At 45.1% G+C, this 20477-nt stretch overlaps 1 protein-coding gene across 3 annotated transcripts in view; it reads left to right on the forward strand.

Moving 5' to 3' along the window:
- Positions 1-20477, forward strand: part of chd2 (chromodomain helicase DNA binding protein 2) — a 23555-nt gene continuing 3078 nt past the window's right edge. The window contains exons 1-43 of one of the 3 annotated variants that reach the window (XM_085914317.1): positions 1-91; positions 205-250; positions 2054-2369; positions 3658-3723; positions 3841-3904; positions 5510-5571; positions 6474-8257; positions 10279-10510; positions 10679-10765; positions 11014-11075; positions 11349-11450; positions 12005-12193; positions 12348-12487; positions 12568-12793; positions 12876-12976; positions 13050-13091; positions 13170-13345; positions 13429-13553; positions 13628-13844; positions 13918-14007; positions 14140-14330; positions 14410-14598; positions 14689-14851; positions 14941-15093; positions 15598-15669; positions 15799-15948; positions 16287-16435; positions 16509-16605; positions 16691-16783; positions 17189-17359; positions 17443-17612; positions 17697-17738; positions 17818-17957; positions 18016-18154; positions 18226-18376; positions 18450-18572; positions 18651-18770; positions 19014-19148; positions 19262-19378; positions 19483-19661; positions 19751-19850; positions 19927-20101; positions 20179-20419. In XM_085914317.1, coding sequence (XP_085770443.1) covers positions 8199-8257; positions 10279-10510; positions 10679-10765; positions 11014-11075; positions 11349-11450; positions 12005-12193; positions 12348-12487; positions 12568-12793; positions 12876-12976; positions 13050-13091; positions 13170-13345; positions 13429-13553; positions 13628-13844; positions 13918-14007; positions 14140-14330; positions 14410-14598; positions 14689-14851; positions 14941-15093; positions 15598-15669; positions 15799-15948; positions 16287-16435; positions 16509-16605; positions 16691-16783; positions 17189-17359; positions 17443-17612; positions 17697-17738; positions 17818-17957; positions 18016-18154; positions 18226-18376; positions 18450-18572; positions 18651-18770; positions 19014-19148; positions 19262-19378; positions 19483-19661; positions 19751-19850; positions 19927-20101; positions 20179-20419 — 5108 coding nt within the window. In that variant the 5' untranslated portion in view covers positions 1-91; positions 205-250; positions 2054-2369; ... (2 more) ...; positions 5510-5571; positions 6474-8198. Of the gene's footprint in view, positions 92-204; positions 251-2053; positions 2370-3657; positions 3724-3840; positions 3905-5509; positions 5572-6473; positions 8258-10278; positions 10511-10678; positions 10766-11013; positions 11076-11345; positions 11451-12004; positions 12194-12347; positions 12488-12567; positions 12794-12875; positions 12977-13049; positions 13092-13169; positions 13346-13428; positions 13554-13627; positions 13845-13917; positions 14008-14139; positions 14331-14409; positions 14599-14688; positions 14852-14940; positions 15094-15597; positions 15670-15798; positions 15949-16286; positions 16436-16508; positions 16606-16690; positions 16784-17188; positions 17360-17442; positions 17613-17696; positions 17739-17817; positions 17958-18015; positions 18155-18225; positions 18377-18449; positions 18573-18650; positions 18771-19013; positions 19149-19261; positions 19379-19482; positions 19662-19750; positions 19851-19926; positions 20102-20178; positions 20420-20477 lie in introns of all 3 variants that reach the window. The other 2 variants (XM_085914316.1, XM_085914318.1) reach the window with 2 other exon arrangements.

Here is a 20477-nt window from a genome sequence, read left to right on the forward strand (position 1 = left end):
ACAGCCAGTGTGACCTTTGTGCTCACAACTCCATTATCACGTTTGACAATTCTCATCGTTTTGAAAACTATTTCAAGCAAACTTTATTGTTGTAGGTCATCCTGTTATCTCAATGAATACGGGACATTGATTATGAATTATTGGTTAAGATATGAGAGCTTGCTGTTTTGAGTGCAATGTGATGACAATCATTCTTTTGGACAGGTTGAAAGAAGCTGCACCTAAAGCAAATGAACACTTGTCACGCCAGGTAAGATGTTATGAGAAAGCGATGCAAGGTGGGGAGTTTTTAGAAACGTTAAGCTCATGAATGTAGTCATCCTGTTTGGGCTGTTTTTGCAGGGCACACCTTCACATGCACAACAGCAGCTGTCATTTTCTGCGTAGCAATTACATGTTGTCTTTGCTTCGGGGATTGCTAAAGGCTTCACGCAAAAATCTCTACAAGGCTGCTCAGATGTCTTTTTTTTTTGGTCTGAGAGACAAAATCGAAAACGTGTGCACGCCCTCCTAAAACTGGGGATGGCTGTTATAATGTGATGCAACCAAGGCTGAACTTGATAGCTATCATTCCGCAACACGAGCGTAATACAAAACCACAGCAGAGTCCCATTTACCATGAGTATCAATGTGACCAGATAAATCTGAACACAGCCAGTGATAATATTTGTGCACACTTTTGCAATCATTTGTCATTTGGTTGTGCATTTTTGTATTAATTGTACAAGTTGTAAGTCAGGAAACATTTTGATGTTATTTATCGTAGTGACAGTTTCTTTTTAAATACCACAAAAGCCTGACATTGGAACTAGGGTGTGAAGACTTCTTCTATCCACATAACGTATGAGTAGAGTCACTTTCCATCAGTGTCAGAATGCATTGCCACCTTTGGTACGCGTGCACTTATTCCCTTCCCCCTATCAAGCAGTTTTGCTAGCCACGGTTTTGGCTCATCTTACACTGGCCACATTTTTGCAGGCCGCTGCTGTTGCCAGGCGGATGATCTTTTTTAAGAAGTCTTCCTTCTGCAACGGGCATGCGCCGCAGCGTCCATCATCTGATTGGCTCCCAACGGGGGTGGAGTGCATTGCATTGCACAGCACAGCACAGCACAGCACAGCAGAGCAGAGCAGCCAACAAAGGCTGCACTGACTCAAGTGCCACTTAGCAAGATTTAGATGAATTCATCATAACAAATTGGATTAAAATGGGGATGAATGCATGAATAATAAAACGAATGCGAGGGACGGTGTTAACAATTGTTTTCTCTGCCTGTAACTAAGAGACTATAACATGAAGCAGCTTTTGCGAATTACTTTGAGTTCAAACCCGTGTCTTGTGGTACTCACTCACTCACTCACTCACTCACTCACTCACTCACTCACTCACTCACTCACTCACTCACTCACTCACTCACTCACTCACTCACTCACTCACTCACTCACTCACTCACTCACTCACTCACTCAATCCAATTTGTATTGTGCATGAAGAGAGAAATCTGAAATAATTTCTGCTGGGTTTTCATTTGTTTATACCACTGCAATGTTTATAATCCAGCTTTCTGTATTGCTGTCCATTTTTACAATGCATTTTTATAGTGACAAACGTCAAAGTAAAAAAATATCTTTCCAAGTATGATAACCGGGCTGAATGAGGGTATACTAACTGACTAACTAACTAACTAATGAAGAGAGAGCAACAGCATATTTTTGTCAATTTATACAAACTTATATACTTTTATACGCTTGCATCGTGAACAAAACGCAACACTAACTAACTAACTAACTAACTAACTAACTAACTAACTAACTAACTAACTAACTAACTAACTAACTAACTAACTAACTTAACCTGATCAAGTTGTTGTTAAAAATGAAATCGTTTGGAGCTCAAATCCAGGCAATTGTACATTTTCCTATTCAAACCTGCAGAAAAAAAAACGGATGTCATTTTGAGTCAAATGTTTCATTTCAAACATGGGTGGCTTTACCAATAACCAAAGTTAACGGTATCATTTTGTTCGTGTGCGACTGTTTCTTCTGTGGTGTCAGGGAAACAAGAGGACGACAACGACGACATTAGCGCTTAGATGGCGGCCATTGCGAGGCGGGGAGGAAGTGGAGCTTCGCTTACGTCGCGAGGCAAAAAGTGGGCAGAGCCGGCCGGCGAAGGAAGGATATGACTTGGTCGGGAGGCGGAGAACAACCACACACGCAACAGAGGAGCCCAACGAGCTGCATCGCCCAGAGAGAGCGAGCGAGCGAGCGAGCCATGGCGACCAAACGCTCACGAAAAGCACCAAAATGGCCAGAAAACAGCACGCCAACCGAGCCAGACGACGGCGGATAGTCGGAAACCACGATGTTGGTAAGAACAAATTCAACAATTTACACGTTCAAAGGCGGGAAAGCGCGTCGACAGGGTGGACGAAGCAATATGGTGGAAAAGGACGACTGAGACGCAGTGTTGGAAAAAACAAAATGGCTATGGAAATCAAGACAACCATTTAGACGACGAAATTTGTTTTGTATTTAGTGCTAGTGAGTGTCAAATCACTCCATTGCTTGCCCTGCATTGTATTTACATGGATGATAGTCGAAGATGTGTATTTTTCTCGATCTTTCTCGTTGTCTTTCAACCTACGCATTTAAAATTTGCTTTGTCCTTGAAAGGACAAATGTCCTTGTGTGCTTTTTGTCGATTAAAAGCGATTTATTCGCAAAATGTTTAGTCTTTAAACGGTGTACAGGTGCTTTGTGACAAATTCTGTATGGATTTATGTGTTTTGTGCTTTTCCCCTCTTATAATCATTTTTTAAGGGTTTTTGTCGAATTGTAAAATACCCTTAAATAGCAAAAAGACGTGTTTTGCAACCACACGATCAAATTCACTGTGAATGAAGATGAAGTGTAAAGTTATTTCAAAGTCTTACACAATTTAAATAGTTTTAAATATTTTTTGCAAATTCGCAAAACCCCCCAAATGGTCTATATACAGAATTACTACAAATCATTCACTGAATACTCCCTAAACAAATTGCACTTGGTAAGTTCATCAAAGGAAGCTCCCATATGTTAAAATACTTAGTATATCTAGAAATATAAAATAGGGTGTTGGCATTTAACCCTTTAAGGTACTGCATGGAGATTTCATTGAAAATTTGTTCTACACATGCAATCTTTATTGCATTCAACCTGCAAGAAACATGAAGGCATCATTTTAGAACATATAAATGCACATTTATGTTGACTTAAGTCGAAATAATAAAGTAGGAAAATGCACAAAATGTTCTTAAAACCACAATCCCGTAGACAAGACAGTTGCTTAGTGACACATGTAGACAATTACATCTAAACGAAATACCTAACCATATGTCAATATCAAACGATATATGTTGAATGTAAGAGTTAGTCCACGTTGCGGGAAAAATGTCTTGGCTCACCAATTCCCGATAGGTTTATACTGTAGAGAGCAAAAATAATAAACCCCCAAGAGATATGAAGTGTTTTCCAACTGACGAAGCACATTACAATGAGAATTAAACTCATTTTAACTACATTACACAAAATGTCGGTAATATTACTGAAAACAAAGTGTGCGTTTAAAAAAAAAAAAAAGATAATCCGTCTAAATTAACAACCATTTTGTATTTCAGATGGATTTCACTTGGCCGATAACACTGTGTCGTAGGAGGACAGAATCGGCTAACCCAAGGAAGATGGTACGATTTTTTTTCGTTGTTTACCGTGTTGTCGTATTGACTGCAAGTCAGATGTAGCCACTAGGTTGTGCTATTGGCTTGTCTCGTCTCGTAACTCAAACTTTTTGTATTTTAAAGGGTTGGCGTCGGCTTCGAAGACGTTACGGATGGATTTGTCCGATTTACTCTCCAGAGTAGAATTGTAAGTGTTTTCCCAAAGAATGAAAGCATTTTTCAAAATACTCCTTGCCTGCGAGTTGTAAAGTGAACGCTATGAACAAGCGAGAAGTACGCCAATGTACATTTTCTTGCTAACGTACAATTTCATAACTAGTGTTGCTAAAACCCGTTACCTGCTATGATTTGTTGCATTTCGGAAATAGTGACAAATGATCGTAGAATGCCAAAACAGTATAGGATCGTACCGTTAATTATTTAATTTTACAAACTGTTGAATTAATTGGGACTTCATCCATTGACTGGATCGCTTGAAGAGATTTTTGGCGAGCTATTGTAACGTGCAACACAAATGTTTGGCTATTCCGAATAGGGACCCCATTTTCCAAATACAATTCACAAAAACTGATTGTAGTCATAAAGGGCATTCATTTCCAATACCATTTGAGAATTTTTGGTGTTCGTGGTGTCATCACAAGTTGAGGTTTTCATCTATGGGTGTTTATATACCTCCAAAAATTTTGGCTAAGGATGAAGTTGAGCATCGACTTGTATCAATCGGACGACACTGTAGGCCTTTTTGACATTGTCATGAATGGTGGATGGGTCATTAAAGATAATTACAAATCTCAACGTGGAAATAAGACGAAAACAAGATGACATGAAGACAAACAGCCATAGGTATAGGTATCTAGACTGAGCCACGCCCTCGTCAATCCAGTGGGACGGTTTTCACTTCCAAATGGGTGGGGGGGATACTATACCTGCCCAAACGAGCCTACCAATGTGACATGGTGGACTTTGCAGATGAGAAGGAAAAGGTCGTTCACGTTCTGGAATCGCAAAGGACCTGGTTGTGCCTGTGAATATTCCCATTTAGTGATATTTCATTCTCATTCATAGCCTTGGGCAACCGCAACAGTCCAATTGCCATCAAGATGGCTGAGAAATTGCCTGGTCTGAAGATGTAATCTGTTCGCTTGGTTCCATAACTAGCCATGTGTCTTCCATGGCTCATTCCAGCGACTTGGCCCCTTGAAACTAGGAATTGAACAAAATAGCCGTTTCCATGAGCCGCGTTCGTTTTTCGGACCTTCTCGACAAGTTTGGACTTGATTATATCTTCAAATCTTGAGGATTCATGTTCACAACTCAAGGAATGATTAGGGACTCTGGAAACTTAGCTACACTCAGTGGAAATCTTTGACTTTGCTAGCAAAAACATACTCGTTAATTCCAGTAAGGTTACAGAGTGGCCAACCCTTGTGTTCATTTTGTAAAGAAGAGCACACTTTGACATTTGAAGAAAATCTTGATTGCGGACTCTGGATCTGGTTGCTGTTACATGACTGGACTTGATGGATAGAGTGATAAACACCATCTGGAACTATTCAGCCCTGTACTCTTTCGGAAAGCTTTCTAAGATCAGGGCCCCCCATAATGCACCGCAAATGGTAAAAAAAAAAAAAAAAAAGGTAAATAATTTCCAAAGCTGGGCTCATGGATCATTCATATGAGATCATTTCAATTTGACGCCATCATAAACAAACTGGAGACATTGGCTTGCATGACACGCATATCAAGTCATCATTTTTGATGTCACTCATTGTTGTCCTCATCTCTTCCACAGAGGACATGGACTGGTTTTAGGATTTTTTTCTATTTGGGATCAATACAAGACAGCGCAGCGCAGTAAGTTTCATCTTGATTTGGAAAAAACACATCATGAAATATTTTCTTTGTTTGTTTGCCTATTTACAATAACCTATGATCTTTTCCTTATGACACATGCTTACAATTCTAAAGACTTGCAACAGATGTAATTTCTCGGATGACCATTTCTACGAATTTTGAAAATGTTCTCAAATGCTGAGAATTTGACAATATTTTCTTTTTTTAATAGTGTCACTGGCCCATGGCACTGTACTGCCTGGTTTATTTATTTTTCTGCTATGTTACGACATCGCGTGACTTTCTCGCTATAGTAATTTCAGCAGCATATCAATTGGGAATTTAAGATTGATCATGTTTTACCACATACAAATTATACTGATTCAAACTGAACCGAAAAGACATTTGCCACAGTTGAAGATGGGGGGGAAAAAAAAAAAGGCTTTATTCTGAACACTGTTGGACTTGAAAATCACAGAAACAAAAAGGACAGTTGTGACTTAGTAGTTTTATGCTATTATGACCAGCGTCAGTGCTAATGTATTCCGTCACGGCAAATCGTACGTCCACTCCAATTTTTTGTTTTACACTTTACAAATTTGATTTTGTTTTTCACCCAACAACCGGTTAAACAATGAAAAATGTCTTGAATGGCTTTTGCACGGTTGCTAAACCATGGACTTCTCCATCGAGACTCACTTACCGATGTTTATCCAACTTTTTGTCGATTTTCCTCCGTTGAGCGGTATTCTAAGAAAACTTGGGGATTTGGACTTGGCTACACCTGACACACCACTAGTGGTCAATTGTTGCATTGCTTTTTCGAACAATTCTCTACTTCAGCTTTTGATTTTTGTTCATTGCGGATCATTTGACATGTATTTGTGGCCTGAAATGTTTCCTTCTTTTTTTGTCTCATCAAGACCTCATTCAAGTGGATTTCGCAGACAGTGGAGACAGCGCTAATACGCCGAGATAGCGTTGTTTAACGTGAAGATGGCAATTTTTTTGACAAGCTGAACCCGTTTTTTGACGACGTTTCGTATGGATTTTTCAAAAGAATTTACGACGCAGTGTTGCTAGCTGTGTTTCAATGTTTTTGAGATTAGCAAATGTACTCGTGCTGTTTTGAATAAAGTATATTCTGTATTTTTTTCTTGGCTTTGTTTTATTAGCTATTCTGCTATTTGGCACTGTATTTTGAATTTGTTTACATTCATATTTCAGATGTTTGCGACAGTTATTTTCAAATTTAGTAATTCGAAACAATGCATTTCATTTGTCGTCGAATGCCTTCCAGAAAGATGGTATCCATTTCAAATATTAGTGTTCTGTATGACAAAAGGAGTGTGTTTTTGTGTCATTCTCCCTAGTGGTTACTGCAATATGCTGTCAAATGAATAAAAGAGTGAAACAGGCTGTGAAATGGTTAAGTAGCATTTTGTGAGAAATGAAATGGCTTCCTACGACTTTCTAAAATGGCTTCTCTGGCTTCTCTTCTTCCTGTTCATGCAGGAAGTGATGCAATTGCTGCAAAAGGGGAGAAAATCTTTCCACTCTTCGTTATTCTTTGTCCACTTAAGTGAGCCCAACACTTTAGTTGCTGCTGCTGCTGCTTGTTTAGTTGTGATGAAGATAATTTGACGTTTTTGTCAACGAAAAGTTAAGAGATGAAGGGGAGGGACTTAAACATCACCTGAGTGTTGGCTAAATGAAAATAACGTCAATCAAAGGCTTTCAGAGCTAGGAAGGAGCTCTAGATGGCGGATGATCCTTAGGAAGGCTGCTATGGGCTGTCGTCATTCCGTTTTTCTTACCCCTGTGTCGACTGAGGCGACGTCCTGCTATGTTCTCGTGATGCCTCGGCTCACTCGCTCGACGTTTTGACGGGTTTGACGCCGTTTCGCTGGGCTTTTGTGGCCGTTTTTGCGCGTCGAAGGAGCCGTCTGGGCTTGCCGTTGTTTTCCATGCAGGGCTCCGGCAGCCATGGCGCGCCTCCATTTTTAGAGTGCTGCTCGCCTCTTGTCTCTCTGACGCTTGACAGCAGAGCGGGTTCCGAGAGGCCCACGATGTATTTAAAAGCTGATTCTTTTTGTATTTAATAACAAATACCTTCCTTCTTTTGCTGTCTGGTTTGATTTGGACATTTTAGTATATTTTGCGACCGCGGCGAATCGAAACGAAATAATTCATCTGTCGTTACTGCCTTGCTATGAGGTCGCTCTGTTGACATTATTTGCTGAATTAATCCCATATAACTTTATTTTTAATGTTGTCATTTCCCCCGCGATGACGCAGTTACAATTAATTGATGCGACTCGGCACTTGGACAAATGGCTTGCTAATCGTAGGCTAATGGAATAGCACATACCTTGTGGAACTATATATTCCATCTATATAATGATAATGATAGATAATGACCAATCATTTGTATTTAATTCCACTTTCACCTCTGGCGTCGCACCGCTTGGGATTTAAAGTGCCTGTCGAGGGGCGAAGGCAATCTTGAGGGACTTGTGTGCTACTTTCTGCCTCCTGGAACTTTTTTTTTTTCTTTTTTTTTTTTTTTACACGAATACCAGGACATCAGATCACCTTTCCCAAAGGATATATACACACATTTAAAGCATAGGCAATTTTCTTCAAGGATGAAGAACAGAAATAAAAAGCAGGTGGAAGAAGGATCGACTCAGAGCAATGCTTCCAGGTATGGAACTAATTGTATTTTCTTTCAAATAGACTTTTGGCGTCCGCTGAACTTGTTTACATTGTCAAGCATAGTTGATCACCTGTGTGTGTGTGTGTGTGTGTTTGTGGTCTGCATTTGCATATGCGTGCCAATGACGAAGTGCACCACAGTCACCAGTGACCTTGGTATTGTTTAATAGCCACACCCCGATCTTTGTAGTTTTTTTGTTGCTGTTTTTTTTTTTTTTGTAACACTACACTAGTGAGTTTGGTAGGACCCTAAAAGATCGGTCCCTGGAGCTTAATGCGGTCGAACTCCCCCTTTATCTGATTGCATGAATTATTTTCTTTCAAATCATTTCTTCTCATTTATCATAAAAACAACACGGCCTTGTATTTTTCTACATTGTGCTGCATTGCACCATTGTAGCAGTGTTATTTGACCCGTTATTTTTGTTAATGCAACTTTTGTTGCTGTACCAACCTTGCTACACTATGGTGGGTGTGAACAAACTGTGGAGCGAGATAACCAAATGCAACATTTACTTTCAAAAGACACTTTGAACCCTTTACTTGTGTGGATGCAGCCTTTAAATTTGCCTTGAATAGAACCTTACTAATATTCAACAAGAGCACATGCTGTCTAAGATTGTTGGTCACTTTTTAACCTTTTTATTTATTTCAATGAGCCTTTCTTTATTGAAACCAGACTAGGATGACTTTTGCATCAGCAGGAATGAATTATTTCAACTTAAATTTAGCTTCAGTATTGAGTGTGGATACTTTGCATCTTCAGTATTGAGTGTGGATACTTGACACCGTTCATCAAGAACGCGTCAATGTAGAATTGGAGCGAAACGACATTGTGATCATGCTTTTGGTGACTTAACGCCTTTAATTACAATTAGAATTTAACAGGCCCATTTTTGCGAATATCTCCCCCAGCTTTTTTCTCAATGTGGAAACTAACAACATAATTTGCACATTTTGCATCATGATCACAAGTTAAATTGAGCTGTTGGTTTGTTTTCTGCCTCCTTGCAGCCAAATTTAAATCTATCAGAATGCCTGCTGTGTGCTGAAAACTATGAAAAGACACACATCTTACTGAATACATTTGAGAACACTGTCTCATTCTCACTTGTGTGTATTGTGCACTCGTGGCAGCCATTTTAGTTTGGTTAAACATTACATTTCAGCTTCTTCCTGCTTGGTGTCAACACAACCATTGTGGGAACGCAGCAGGGAGACAGCCACGAAATGCATAGATCCGATCCTCTTTAGGTCGCATCAACATTTAGTTAAATATTGTTTAAAATGTGCAAATGTCCCTTGCTCCCACCGCTGGCTGGGTTTGCTTGCTGCGTGTGTGGCTCGGGAACCGGAAGTGTTCATTCCCACCGTCCGAAACGGAGAAACCGCGATTACCCGGATGGTCACATAGCAACGTATCAACCAATAAGAAAGTGAGATTTCATCAGTCGTCCAGCCCGCCTCTCAAAAAGAGGAAGTAGCTTTCTTCTTCCGGGTTAGGTCATCGCAAAACGTAGTTATATCTTGTCTATACAGTCATAGCCGTCACCTTTTTTTAAATTGTCTGATAAACTATTTGAATAATAATTATAATGCTCAAAATAAGCATTTTAAATATTGACGCTTCAATTGTAGAGCTTTTAATTTATTGTTGAATGATGCCCTCATGTGTTCGAAAGTGGAACGACAGCAGACAGCTGTGACGCGATTCTATTTCATTCCCGAATGCAAAACACCTTTCGCCTTTCAGAGACTTATTTCTTCTGGTACCAACTTTAGAAAAGTATCTATATTTTTTCAAAAGTCAGGATCAACTTCCACAAAAATATTATTGCTAATAAGGAGTCCTCCCACACACACAAAGTATGTGGAGGACTGTGTTTTCGGTGAGGGGGATGCCACATAAATGCCGTTCAGTTCTTCTTCAACAACTGAACAGTGTTTTGTATCGAAGACACAGGTGTGTGGACATGCAGCTCGAAATGGCCCGTGTTCTTCTCTCCGCAGCAATTCAGCCTCGGAAGAATCCAATCGCTCCGCATCGGAGTCGGGAAGTCAGTCCGAGAGCGAGCACGGCAGCGAGAGGCGACGGCCCCGCCAGTCGGAGTCCAACAGCTCCTCGGGGTCGGAGAGTCGCTCGGGGAGCGGGAGCGAGTCTGCGGAGTCCAAAAGACAAGCAAGCAGCGATCGCAAAGACAAGCCAGTGAAGAAGAAGGAACGTCTAGCTGATGTCAAAAAGGTAAAGTAGCACCTCCGACTAGGTGCTTATTTTTGTTTCTGATCATTGTCCTACAGGACAGTTATTTTTTTATTACGTGAGGAAATCAAGATTTTGCTTGATAACTTTGAAAATTCTAAACTTTCGGGGCACTGCCGTTAATAGTAGCTATTCTGATCTTATTTCCAGATGTGGGAGGAGCATCCGGACGTGTACGGCGTCAGAAGGTCAAATCGCAGTAGACAAGAACCATCTCGCCTGAACATTGGCGCTGGGGTAAACGCAAGAAAGCATACACATACTGCAGGTGGTCCTCTGTTTACGGGAGCAAACACAAATTTGGGTGGAAACGCAATCATTAAGTCTGATGAGGAACACGGTGAGTTCGACAGGGCTTGACGAGTTATTCTAAAGTTACAAGCAGTTTATTGTGTGTGCTCTTGTAAACCGATGACCCCCTGTTGGAGTTTTTGGGTTTTTTTTTTTAGATTGGATATTTTGAACCTGTGTTCCTATTTTTACAGGGTAGCAGTGACTCAGAAAACGAAAGTCCAAAAAGGAAAAGCTCTCGTGTAAAAAAGAAGGAGTGAGTATTTGTCTCGTGCAGGTCTGGCATGTATTTGTTTCCCTCACAGCATTTTCATGACACTTGCAATGATGCATTTGATTTGGCGCTCATTTCCTCTCATCTGAACATGGGTATCAGTTAGATTCCAGTCAGCCAGGTGACATGTTATTGCCACACTCACTTGTTTCTAACCAATTGCGTGAACCGCACCCAAAATGACTAACTCGAAATTGGTCATAGCGGTGATGTGGGTGGTGGGTGAACTTGTGGCATCTCTTTGTCGTAAAGTAGCTGGGATGATGAGGATGAGGATGACGAGGAGGAAGCCTCCGGCAGTACAGACAGTGAGCAGGAAGAGAAAAAAGTTAGATCCAGACGACTTCCCGCTAGAAGGTAAGAGCTTAGCGAGGCCGTCAGACAGCTACCCGCTGATCATCGTCATTCCATGTCCTTTTGTCCGTTGGCCGCTTGACTTAAAGCAGGGGTGGGGGGAACATCCTCATCTGCTCTGCCATGCAAAATAAAGACATGAAAAACCTCAGCGGCAAAAGTGGATCATTCATAAAAGATTGATCATCATTTGCTTTGGATCTCAGCCTGTGAAAGTACAGAGTGGAAAAAAGTGACGATTAGAAGTAGACACAAAGAATATAGAAATTGAGGAAAACATTACAGTCCAGATATAAAATCCATTTCTTTTTGGAGGCTAATGGCGTTTCCATTCGTGTCAATTGGGAACTTTGAGATACTTTTGATTTGCGTCATGGAGCAAATTAAGTTAGCGCAGAATTTGTTTCCAAAACGGAAATCTGAACCTGAATGCTGAGGGGAAAAAAAGTTCCCCACTCCTGCTTTCAAGAAAACATTTTGAATTGTGTTGCTCTCTAAAGAGGATCAACCCGTCCGTCTCCTCTTCCCTTTTCTGGGCTTCGTTTGCTCTTTTACAGACCGCAGACAAAATCATCAAACAGAAAATTGTCCCAAAAAGCACGAAAACTCAGGAAAGAGGAATCCTCGGCCGAGGACGAGGATGACGAAGAGGACGATGAGGATGACGATGATGATGACGAGGATGATGACGATGACGACACTCCAAAGAGACAAGTTCGTCGGAGAGGGGCAACTAAGGTCAAAAGGTATTTTTTTTTTTCCCCCATCTTATTTTTTTCTAAGGCTTCTGGGAACGTGACCAGAATCCAAGATTTTTCGATCAGTGCGCCTTTAACAGTGCCAGAATGAACGATACGTGACCGCACGATATATCACACATCTGACGTTTCCTCACCGCAGCTACAAAGAAGACCAACACGACTTTGAAACGGACTCTGACGATCTGATAGAGATGACGGGCGACGCGTGCGAGGAACAGCAGGACGACGACAGCGAGACCATCGAGAAAATCATGGACACCAGGATCGGCAAGAAAGGAGGTGATTGCGAATGTTCCCAGCGTGTCAATGACTCTAAATGGACATTTCTACATTTAATGAAACGCCGTTTGGGTTCTTAGCCACGGGCGCTCCCACGACCATGTACGCCGTCCAGGACAACGGGGACCCGTGCGAAGGTTTTGATCCCGACAAGGACGAAGGCGAAACGCACTATTTGGTCAAGTGGAAGGGCTGGTCTTACATCCACAACACGTGGGAAAGCTTGGACTCGCTCACGCAGCAGAAGGTCAAGGGCTTGAAGAAGCTGGACAACTTCAAAAAGAAAAATGACGATCTCAACGCATGGTGACAAACCATTTTCCTTGGCTTCGATGCAAAAAGCACATTTTGTCTTTTTTTTCGAAACAAACAAATTCAAATGTTTTAGGCTTAAGAGGGCATCTCCCGAGGATGTGGAGTTCCACAACTGCCAGATGGAGCTCATTGCCGACTTGAACAAGCAGTTCCAGTTTGTGGAGCGTATCATCGGTAAGAGGCGCTGATCATTTGCGTACTCGCTGGTTGGTATTCATTCCGTTTTGTCATTTTGTCCTTTTGCCAGCCACCAAAACGGGAAAGACGCACGGATCTTCCGACTTCCCGTGTAAGCACAAAAAAAAAAGTCAAAATGATGGAAGCATTCTCAAGTCTGCACGGGCTTAAAGGCATTTGGTCCTTCCAGCTCACAGTCACAAGATATCGTCCAGCGAACCCGAGTACTTGTGCAAGTGGATGGGCCTGCCCTACTCTGAGTGCAGCTGGGAAGACGGAGCGCTCATCATGAAGAAATTCCAGCGCTGCATTGACAGCTTCTTGAACCGCAACTCTAGCAAAACCGTCCCTTCCAAAGACTGCAAGGTCGCCCCCCCCCCCCACCCTGTCCAATCGTCTTTTCCGTTTGGAATGGACGCAAAGTGCCTCATATGCCGTTTCCTTCTCAGGTGTTGAAACAAAGGCCCAGATTTGTCGCTCTGAAAAAACAGCCCTCGTACATCGGAGACGAGAACCTGCAACTGAGAGACTATCAGCTGGCCGGACTCAACTGGCTGGCTCACTGCTGGTGCAGGTACTGAAATTCAAATCAAGCACGCGTCTCAATGTCGAAGGAAGAGTGCTAAATCATCTCCTCGTCACGTTCAGGTGCAACAGCGTGATTCTGGCAGACGAGATGGGTCTGGGAAAGACCATCCAGACCATCTCTTTCCTGTCCTACCTCTTCCACCAGCACCAGCTGTACGGGCCCTTTTTAGTGGTGGTGCCCTTGTCCACGCTCACCTCCTGGCAGAGGGAGTTTGACACCTGGGCCCCCGACATGAACGTGGTGGTCTACCTCGGGGATGTCATGAGCAGAAAAACCGTGGGTGCTCTTTTCTACCGCCAGGTGGTCAATGATCATAAAAATACAAATGTTTTTTTTCTTCTGTGAATAGATCCGCGACTACGAGTGGGTGAACCACCAAACCAAAAGAATCCGTTTCAATGCACTATTAACCACCTACGAAATTCTCCTCAAAGACAAGGTGTGGGTGCTTCTTTCCACAGTTTTGGTTTTTCTAATTCACTTTGACCAAAACAGCACTGGCTAGCAAAAAAAGAACTTTTTTTTCTTCTTCTCACATTGAATTGTTTTTTTGTTTTTGTTTTTCTTCCAGGGAGTCCTTGGAAACATCAACTGGGCCTTCCTGGGTGTTGATGAGGCTCACCGGCTGAAGAATGACGATTCCCTCTTGTACAAATCCTTGATGGAGTTCAGGTCAAACCACAGGCTGCTCATTACCGGCACTCCGCTGCAGAACTCGCTCAAAGAGCTCTGGTCGCTGCTGCACTTCCTCATGCCGGACAAGTAAGTTCCGCACCGTCCCACCAAAAATGGCGGGCGGCCAGACGCACGTTCCAAAACAATTTTTTCTCCTGATTCTCAGGTTTGACTCGTGGGAAGATTTTGAGGACGACCACGGCAAAGGGAGAGAGAACGGTTACCAGAGTCTTCACAAAGTCCTCGAGCCTTTCCTGCTCCGACGTGTCAAAAAGGACGTGGAGAAATCGCTTCCCGCCAAAGTGGAGCAGATTCTCCGCGTTGACATGAGTGCGCAGCAGAAACAATTTTACAAGTAGGAAGAATGTTCATTAAGCTCTGAATCCTAGCAATTTGAAACCCCCTGCGGAAATGTTAAGAATTCCATACTTTTCTGAATTTGCAGGTGGATTTTAACGCGGAATTACAAAGCTCTTTCCAAAGGCACCCGAGGCAGCTCCTCGGGCTTCCTGAACATTGTTATGGAGCTGAAAAAGTGCTGCAACCACGGCTTCCTCATCAAACAGCCTGAGGAGGGCGAGCCCGAGTCACAACAGGAACAACTGCAGGTGAATTTGCTGAGAGGCCCCTTTTTTTTTCTTTCCTCAACTCAGGGGCATCATCGCGCAACATCTTGCTCTGTCTTTGTGTGCGTCAGGCTCTGGTGCGGGGCAGCGGCAAGCTGGTGCTGCTGGACAAACTGCTCACCCGGCTGAGGGAGCGAGGCAACAGAGTGCTGATTTTCTCGCAGATGGTTCGAATGTTGGACATCCTGGCCGAATACCTTGCCAAGAAACGCTACCCGTTTCAGGTCGGAGGCACCTTTTTTTTGTCCCTAGCAACAGTCAAATCAAATCTGTTATGTTGTTAGTATTGTTGTTGTTTTTTGGACTTCGATTTATGCAAATCATCTTTCCAATTGACATGAATTGAAATATCAATTTGTTCAAGGCCCTTTCAAGACACCTCTATTGTTTTTGTAATGAACAAGGGAGTCAAATGATTGCTTGCGACACAAACAAAGCTAGACAAAGCGACCAAACTAGTCAACAAGAAAAACACTTGGTGATGGTGCGTGTGTTCATGCTAGCCAACCCGTTAGTGTTGTCACAGATCAAATATCAGCGCTGTAGCACACATACTTGGCCAGTTCATGTGGTTATTTATATCAGCGACTTGTTTTATATGGAAGAGCATCCAGGCTCCGGTAGTGCGCGCACGCGCTTGGCACCGGCCGTCCTTATCCGTTGCCGCTGTTTGTTTTGTAGTTCGCCATCGACTGAACTATGGTGTTATTTGTCTCTTCTCTTTTTAGCGTTTGGACGGCTCCATCAAGGGAGAAATTCGAAAGCAAGCACTGGACCACTTTAATGCCGAAGGCTCAGAGGTAAGGTCAAGATTTCAGCGCTGTCGTCAACGGGTGCTGTTCATAGTTTCAAAATGGATGACAGCAAATGTAGCTCGGTGCCCGATTACTTGGAATTTTGTTGCTAGTTCTGTTTTTGCCATCATCCAGGATTTCTGCTTTCTCTTGTCCACGAGAGCCGGAGGCCTGGGAATAAACTTGGCCTCTGCCGACACCGTCGTCATCTTCGACTCGGACTGGAACCCGCAGAATGACCTGCAGGCGCAAGCCAGGGCTCATAGGATCGGCCAAAAGAAGCAGGTATGCTACGGCTGGAAATTGATAGCATCACATAGTGGCGGTGAAAGCAAGGAAATGCCGTGATTGTAGCAAATAGAATGAAAACAGCAGGGGCCCCAAAATTGAACCCTGTGGAATACCCAACGGGCAGAATGGCACTCAGCGCTATCAAGGCTAACGCAACAAGTCCCGCAGTCGACAAACAGTCGTATACAGTTAAAGTCGACTGTACTGTAATGAAAGTGAAGTCCAAGTCAGTTGATCAGTATTGATAGTTTTTCAGCACAGTCCAGGTGTTCCCAAGCCGTCTGCTGGAATGAATACATTTGCAGTAATTCCCGCTTCGGTTCCGATCGTAGGTGAATATATATCGACTGGTCACCAAGGGAACGGTTGAGGAGGACATCATCGAGAGGGCCAAGAAGAAGATGGTTTTGGATCATCTGGTCATCCAGCGAATGGACACCACTGGCCGAACCGTACTGGACAGCAACTCGGGCAACACCAAGTAAGACCTCTCGGGAGTGGCGTCCACGCGTTTGACGGGAACCATCACGCGTGCCCTGCCTTTTGTCTTTCAGTTCAAACCCATTTAACAAGGAAGAGCTCACAGCCATCCTCAAGTTTGGTGCAGAAGAGCTCTTTAAAGAGGCCGAAGGAGAAGAATCTGAACCTCAGGTACTTGGATATTCATTCTCGCTACGCTGAGAGCGCACGTGTCGTCGTTTTACAAATCAAAGCGCCGTCCTGTCTGTTCTTGCAGGAAATGGACATCGATGAGATCCTCAGGTTGGCAGAAACTCGAGAAAGCGACCAGGGTCAAAATGCCACCGATGAACTCCTGTCTCAGTTTAAGGTGCCTGCCTACAAATCGACGCTGTGGTTTGTTTGAAGAAATGGCAACGCAATTTGTAGTTGGGTTGTCTTGCGCAAGAAGTGGTGACCATTTAGCTTCGCCATGGATACCACGATCCCCAAATTGCATTCTGGGAGTAGGCGGCCATTTTGGGCTGGCGGTATCCACGGTGAATAGAAACATGCCTGTGTAGTCGCGTACAGTTATGTCGCCATGTTAAAATGCAAAAAGGCGATCTGCGACACTTTCACTGTGGCCGAGTTCATGCGTCGCATCCGACGAGGAGAAAGGTGTTTTATTTTCTTTCTTTACTTAGGTCACACGGGGAAAGTGTTTTTCTGCGACCATGCTCATGAACCAAAACAAATGTGCCCACTGAATTTTTGTCTGATTGTACACCTGCAGGTGGCCAATTTTTCCACCATGGAGGAAAGCACTCCCAACCTGGAGGAGAAGCCCTCTCGGGATTGGGATGACATCATCCCAGGGGAGCAGCGGCGCAAAGTGGAGGAGGAGGAAAAGCAGCGGGAAATGGATCTCTTCATGTTGCCCAGAAGCAGGAGCTCCAACAAGCGGGTAAGCGCCTCACAATGATCCATTTCAAAGAGACTCAAACGCTTGCATGAGTTTTCATCCAAAATTGCCTTTTCTGGCGGCAGGCTCAGGCCAACGACAGCGACAGCGACGTGGGCTCCAAGCTCAAGCAACAGTCGTCGGGCTCCGACAGCGAGACGGACGACAGCGACGAAGATAAGAAGCCCAAGAAGCGAGGTCGCCCCCGAGCCCGCAAGAACAACGTGGAGGGTTTCAACGATGCCGAGATACGCAGGTCAGGTATTCAGTACCGTTTGCCTCCCATCGACGCGGACGCGCCCGAGACCCAATTGACTCTCCGTGTTCTTCGTCAACATAGGTTCATTAAGGCTTACAAGAAGTTTGGAGCTCCGCTTGAAAGGTAAGTAAGTGCACAGCAGTAACAAATGAATGGCACAAATTCAAGTCACGAGTTTTTTTGTTTTTTTTTGTGTCTCCAGGTTGGAAGCCATCGCACGGGACTCTGAGCTGGTGGACAAGTCCATCGCAGACCTGAAGCGACTGGGCGAGCTCATTCACGGCAGCTGCGTGGCGGCCGTGCAAGAGCACGAGGAGAACCTGAAAGAGAACCCGGTCGAAGGTAAGCGCTCGTCGGAAACGCCGCTTTGCCCTCGGAGCTGAAAATGCGCTCGCTGCAGCCAAAGGTCCCGGCAAACGGCGAGGAATCAACATCAAGATCTCCGGGGTGCAGGTCAACGCCAAGTCCATCATCCAGCACGAGGAGGAGTTCGAGCCCTTGCACAAGGCCGTGCCGCCCGACCCGGCCCAGAGAAATACGTAAGGCACCCGCCGACCCGTCGGGCCGGAACCGGCGCGACTACGATGGACTTTGCTCGCCTTGCCCGCAGGTTCAAGCTCACGTGCAGAGTCAAGGTCGCCCACTTTGACGTGGACTGGAACGTGGAGGACGACGTGCAGCTCTTACTGGGAATTTATGAGCACGGATTCAGCAACTGGGATCTGATCAAGACCGATCCTGACCTCAAGCTGGCTGAAAAGGTGAGTGCACATATCAATCCCATAAAAATCATTAAGTCCAATTCTTGACTGCGTATGCGTTTTACCCGCACAGATCCTGCCGGACGATCCGGGCAAGAAGCCTCAGGGCAAGCAGCTGCAGGCCAGAGCCGAGTATCTCCTCAAGCTGCTCAAAAAGGAACAAGACAGCGCAGACGCGTCCAAAACCGGCGACGAGGTCAAACCCGTAAATGCCACCTCGTGGTATTTTTTTTTTAACCGTGCCGCTCATACGCCCTTGTTTGTCGGCCAACAGGTCAAAGTGAGGAAGAGGAAGCCTCGGGTGAAGAAGGAGAAGCTCGTCAAGGACGAGCAGGGCAACAGCGTCTCGTCGCCCCGCTTGTCCGACAATCCGTCCGAAGAAGGCGAACTCAAGGTCGGTAAAGGCTGAGATGGGCCTGATTGGCTGTTAGCTTGCGCGCGGGGCTGGGCAAGAGCAGGGAGTGGCCAATGTCGATGAACATTAAGTTGTGGAAAGTTTGACCATTTTGCTCATTTTCGATGTCATGATGAAAATCCGGTCAGATATTTTTTTTTTTAAACTATCCAAAAGCTGGCGCTTGAACAGGGGTGTGTTGACTTTTTATACCCACAGTCTAACAGTTGAACGTTTACGCAGGAGGACGGAGCAGACAAGTCCCCCGCCAAAAAACGACAGAAGAAGAAGGATAACAAGGAGAACAAAGAAAAGCAAGGCCCTCCGAAGAAGGAAGGCGACAAGGACAAGAAGGGAAACAAGGCCCGAAAAGACAAGGTCAGTCGGTCTCCTTTTTTGACCTCCCATGCATCTCGGAAGGCTCCGCTGTATTTTTCTTTGATTATGATAAATACTCGCTTGGGACCGAACTGCTCGTCCAAACGTTTTAGGCGAAAGGAACCAAAGGGAGGAAAAGCCAAGGACCGGTCCACATCACGGCGGGCTCCGATCCAGTTCCCATCGAGGGAAAAGAGGACGACGAACTCGACCAGGAGACTTTCAGTATTGTGAGTAGTCAAACGAGACGGGCGGATGGATGGATGGATGGATGGATGGATGGATGGATGGATGTCGGGCGCCGGGTCGTAACCGTCCCTTCAAACGCGTGCAGTGCAAGGAGCGCATGAGGCCCGTGAAGAAGGCCCTGAAGCAGCTGGACAAACCTGACGAGGGCTTGCCGGACCAGGACCAGCTCCAGCACACGCGCGCCTGCCTGCTGAAGATCGGAGACCGCATCACCGAGTGCCTCAAAGCCTACAACGACCCCGAGCACGTGAAAATATGGCGACGGTGGGGAGCCCCGACTCATCGTGAATGTTCTCGCTGTTGTCCAACGCATATTCTTAATACTAACGGAGCGCCTTCGTCGTTTTCCGCAGAAACCTCTGGATTTTTGTCTCCAAGTTTACGGAGTTTGGCGCCCGAAAGTTGCACAAGCTCTACAAAATGGCCCAGAAGAAACGCTCGCACGAGGAAGAGGCAAGTGGCTCGCGATTGTGCACGCTTCATCCGGCGCGCTCGCTCCTCATCACTCATCCGTTGCCGACACTTCCAGAAGGAGCACAAGAAGAGGGACGAGACCTCCGGGAGAGGAAAACCTTTGCGGCCCGACGCTTCGGTGCCCGCTCGCGATTCGGCGGGCGCGCAGTCTGCTTCGTCTCACTCGGTGCAGCCGCACGGGCACCACCGTGATTACAACGTGGGCGCCAAACGCCACTTCCCCAATGACGGTAGGAAGCGCCTGCCATTTTGTAATCGCCCCAAAAAAAAAAAAGTGAAATCAAATCGACCTGGCCGTCCGTCACAGACCGGGGGGACTGGCAGAGGGAGCGCAAGTACAATCAGCCGGGCAACCAGTCGTGGTCGGGCGAGCGCCATTACCCGTACGACGGCCACCGCTACAAGGAGCACTACGGCGAGCGGCACGCCCACGGCGACTCCTACCGCAGCTCGGGCGGCTACCGCAACAACAACTCGCCGCGCAAGAGGCCCTACGACCAGTACGGCAACGACCGGGACCACCGCCCGCACCGGCCCTACTACGACAGGTAAACAAACGCAAACCGTGCGGCGCGTGTGGAGCGGACGGACCTAAGCTGGGGCCGT

This window comes from Syngnathus leptorhynchus, chromosome 6 (genome assembly GCF_054491065.1).
Source record: "Syngnathus leptorhynchus isolate UIUO chromosome 6, UIUO_Slep, whole genome shotgun sequence".
NCBI classification, from domain to species: Eukaryota; Metazoa; Chordata; class Actinopteri; order Syngnathiformes; family Syngnathidae; genus Syngnathus; species Syngnathus leptorhynchus.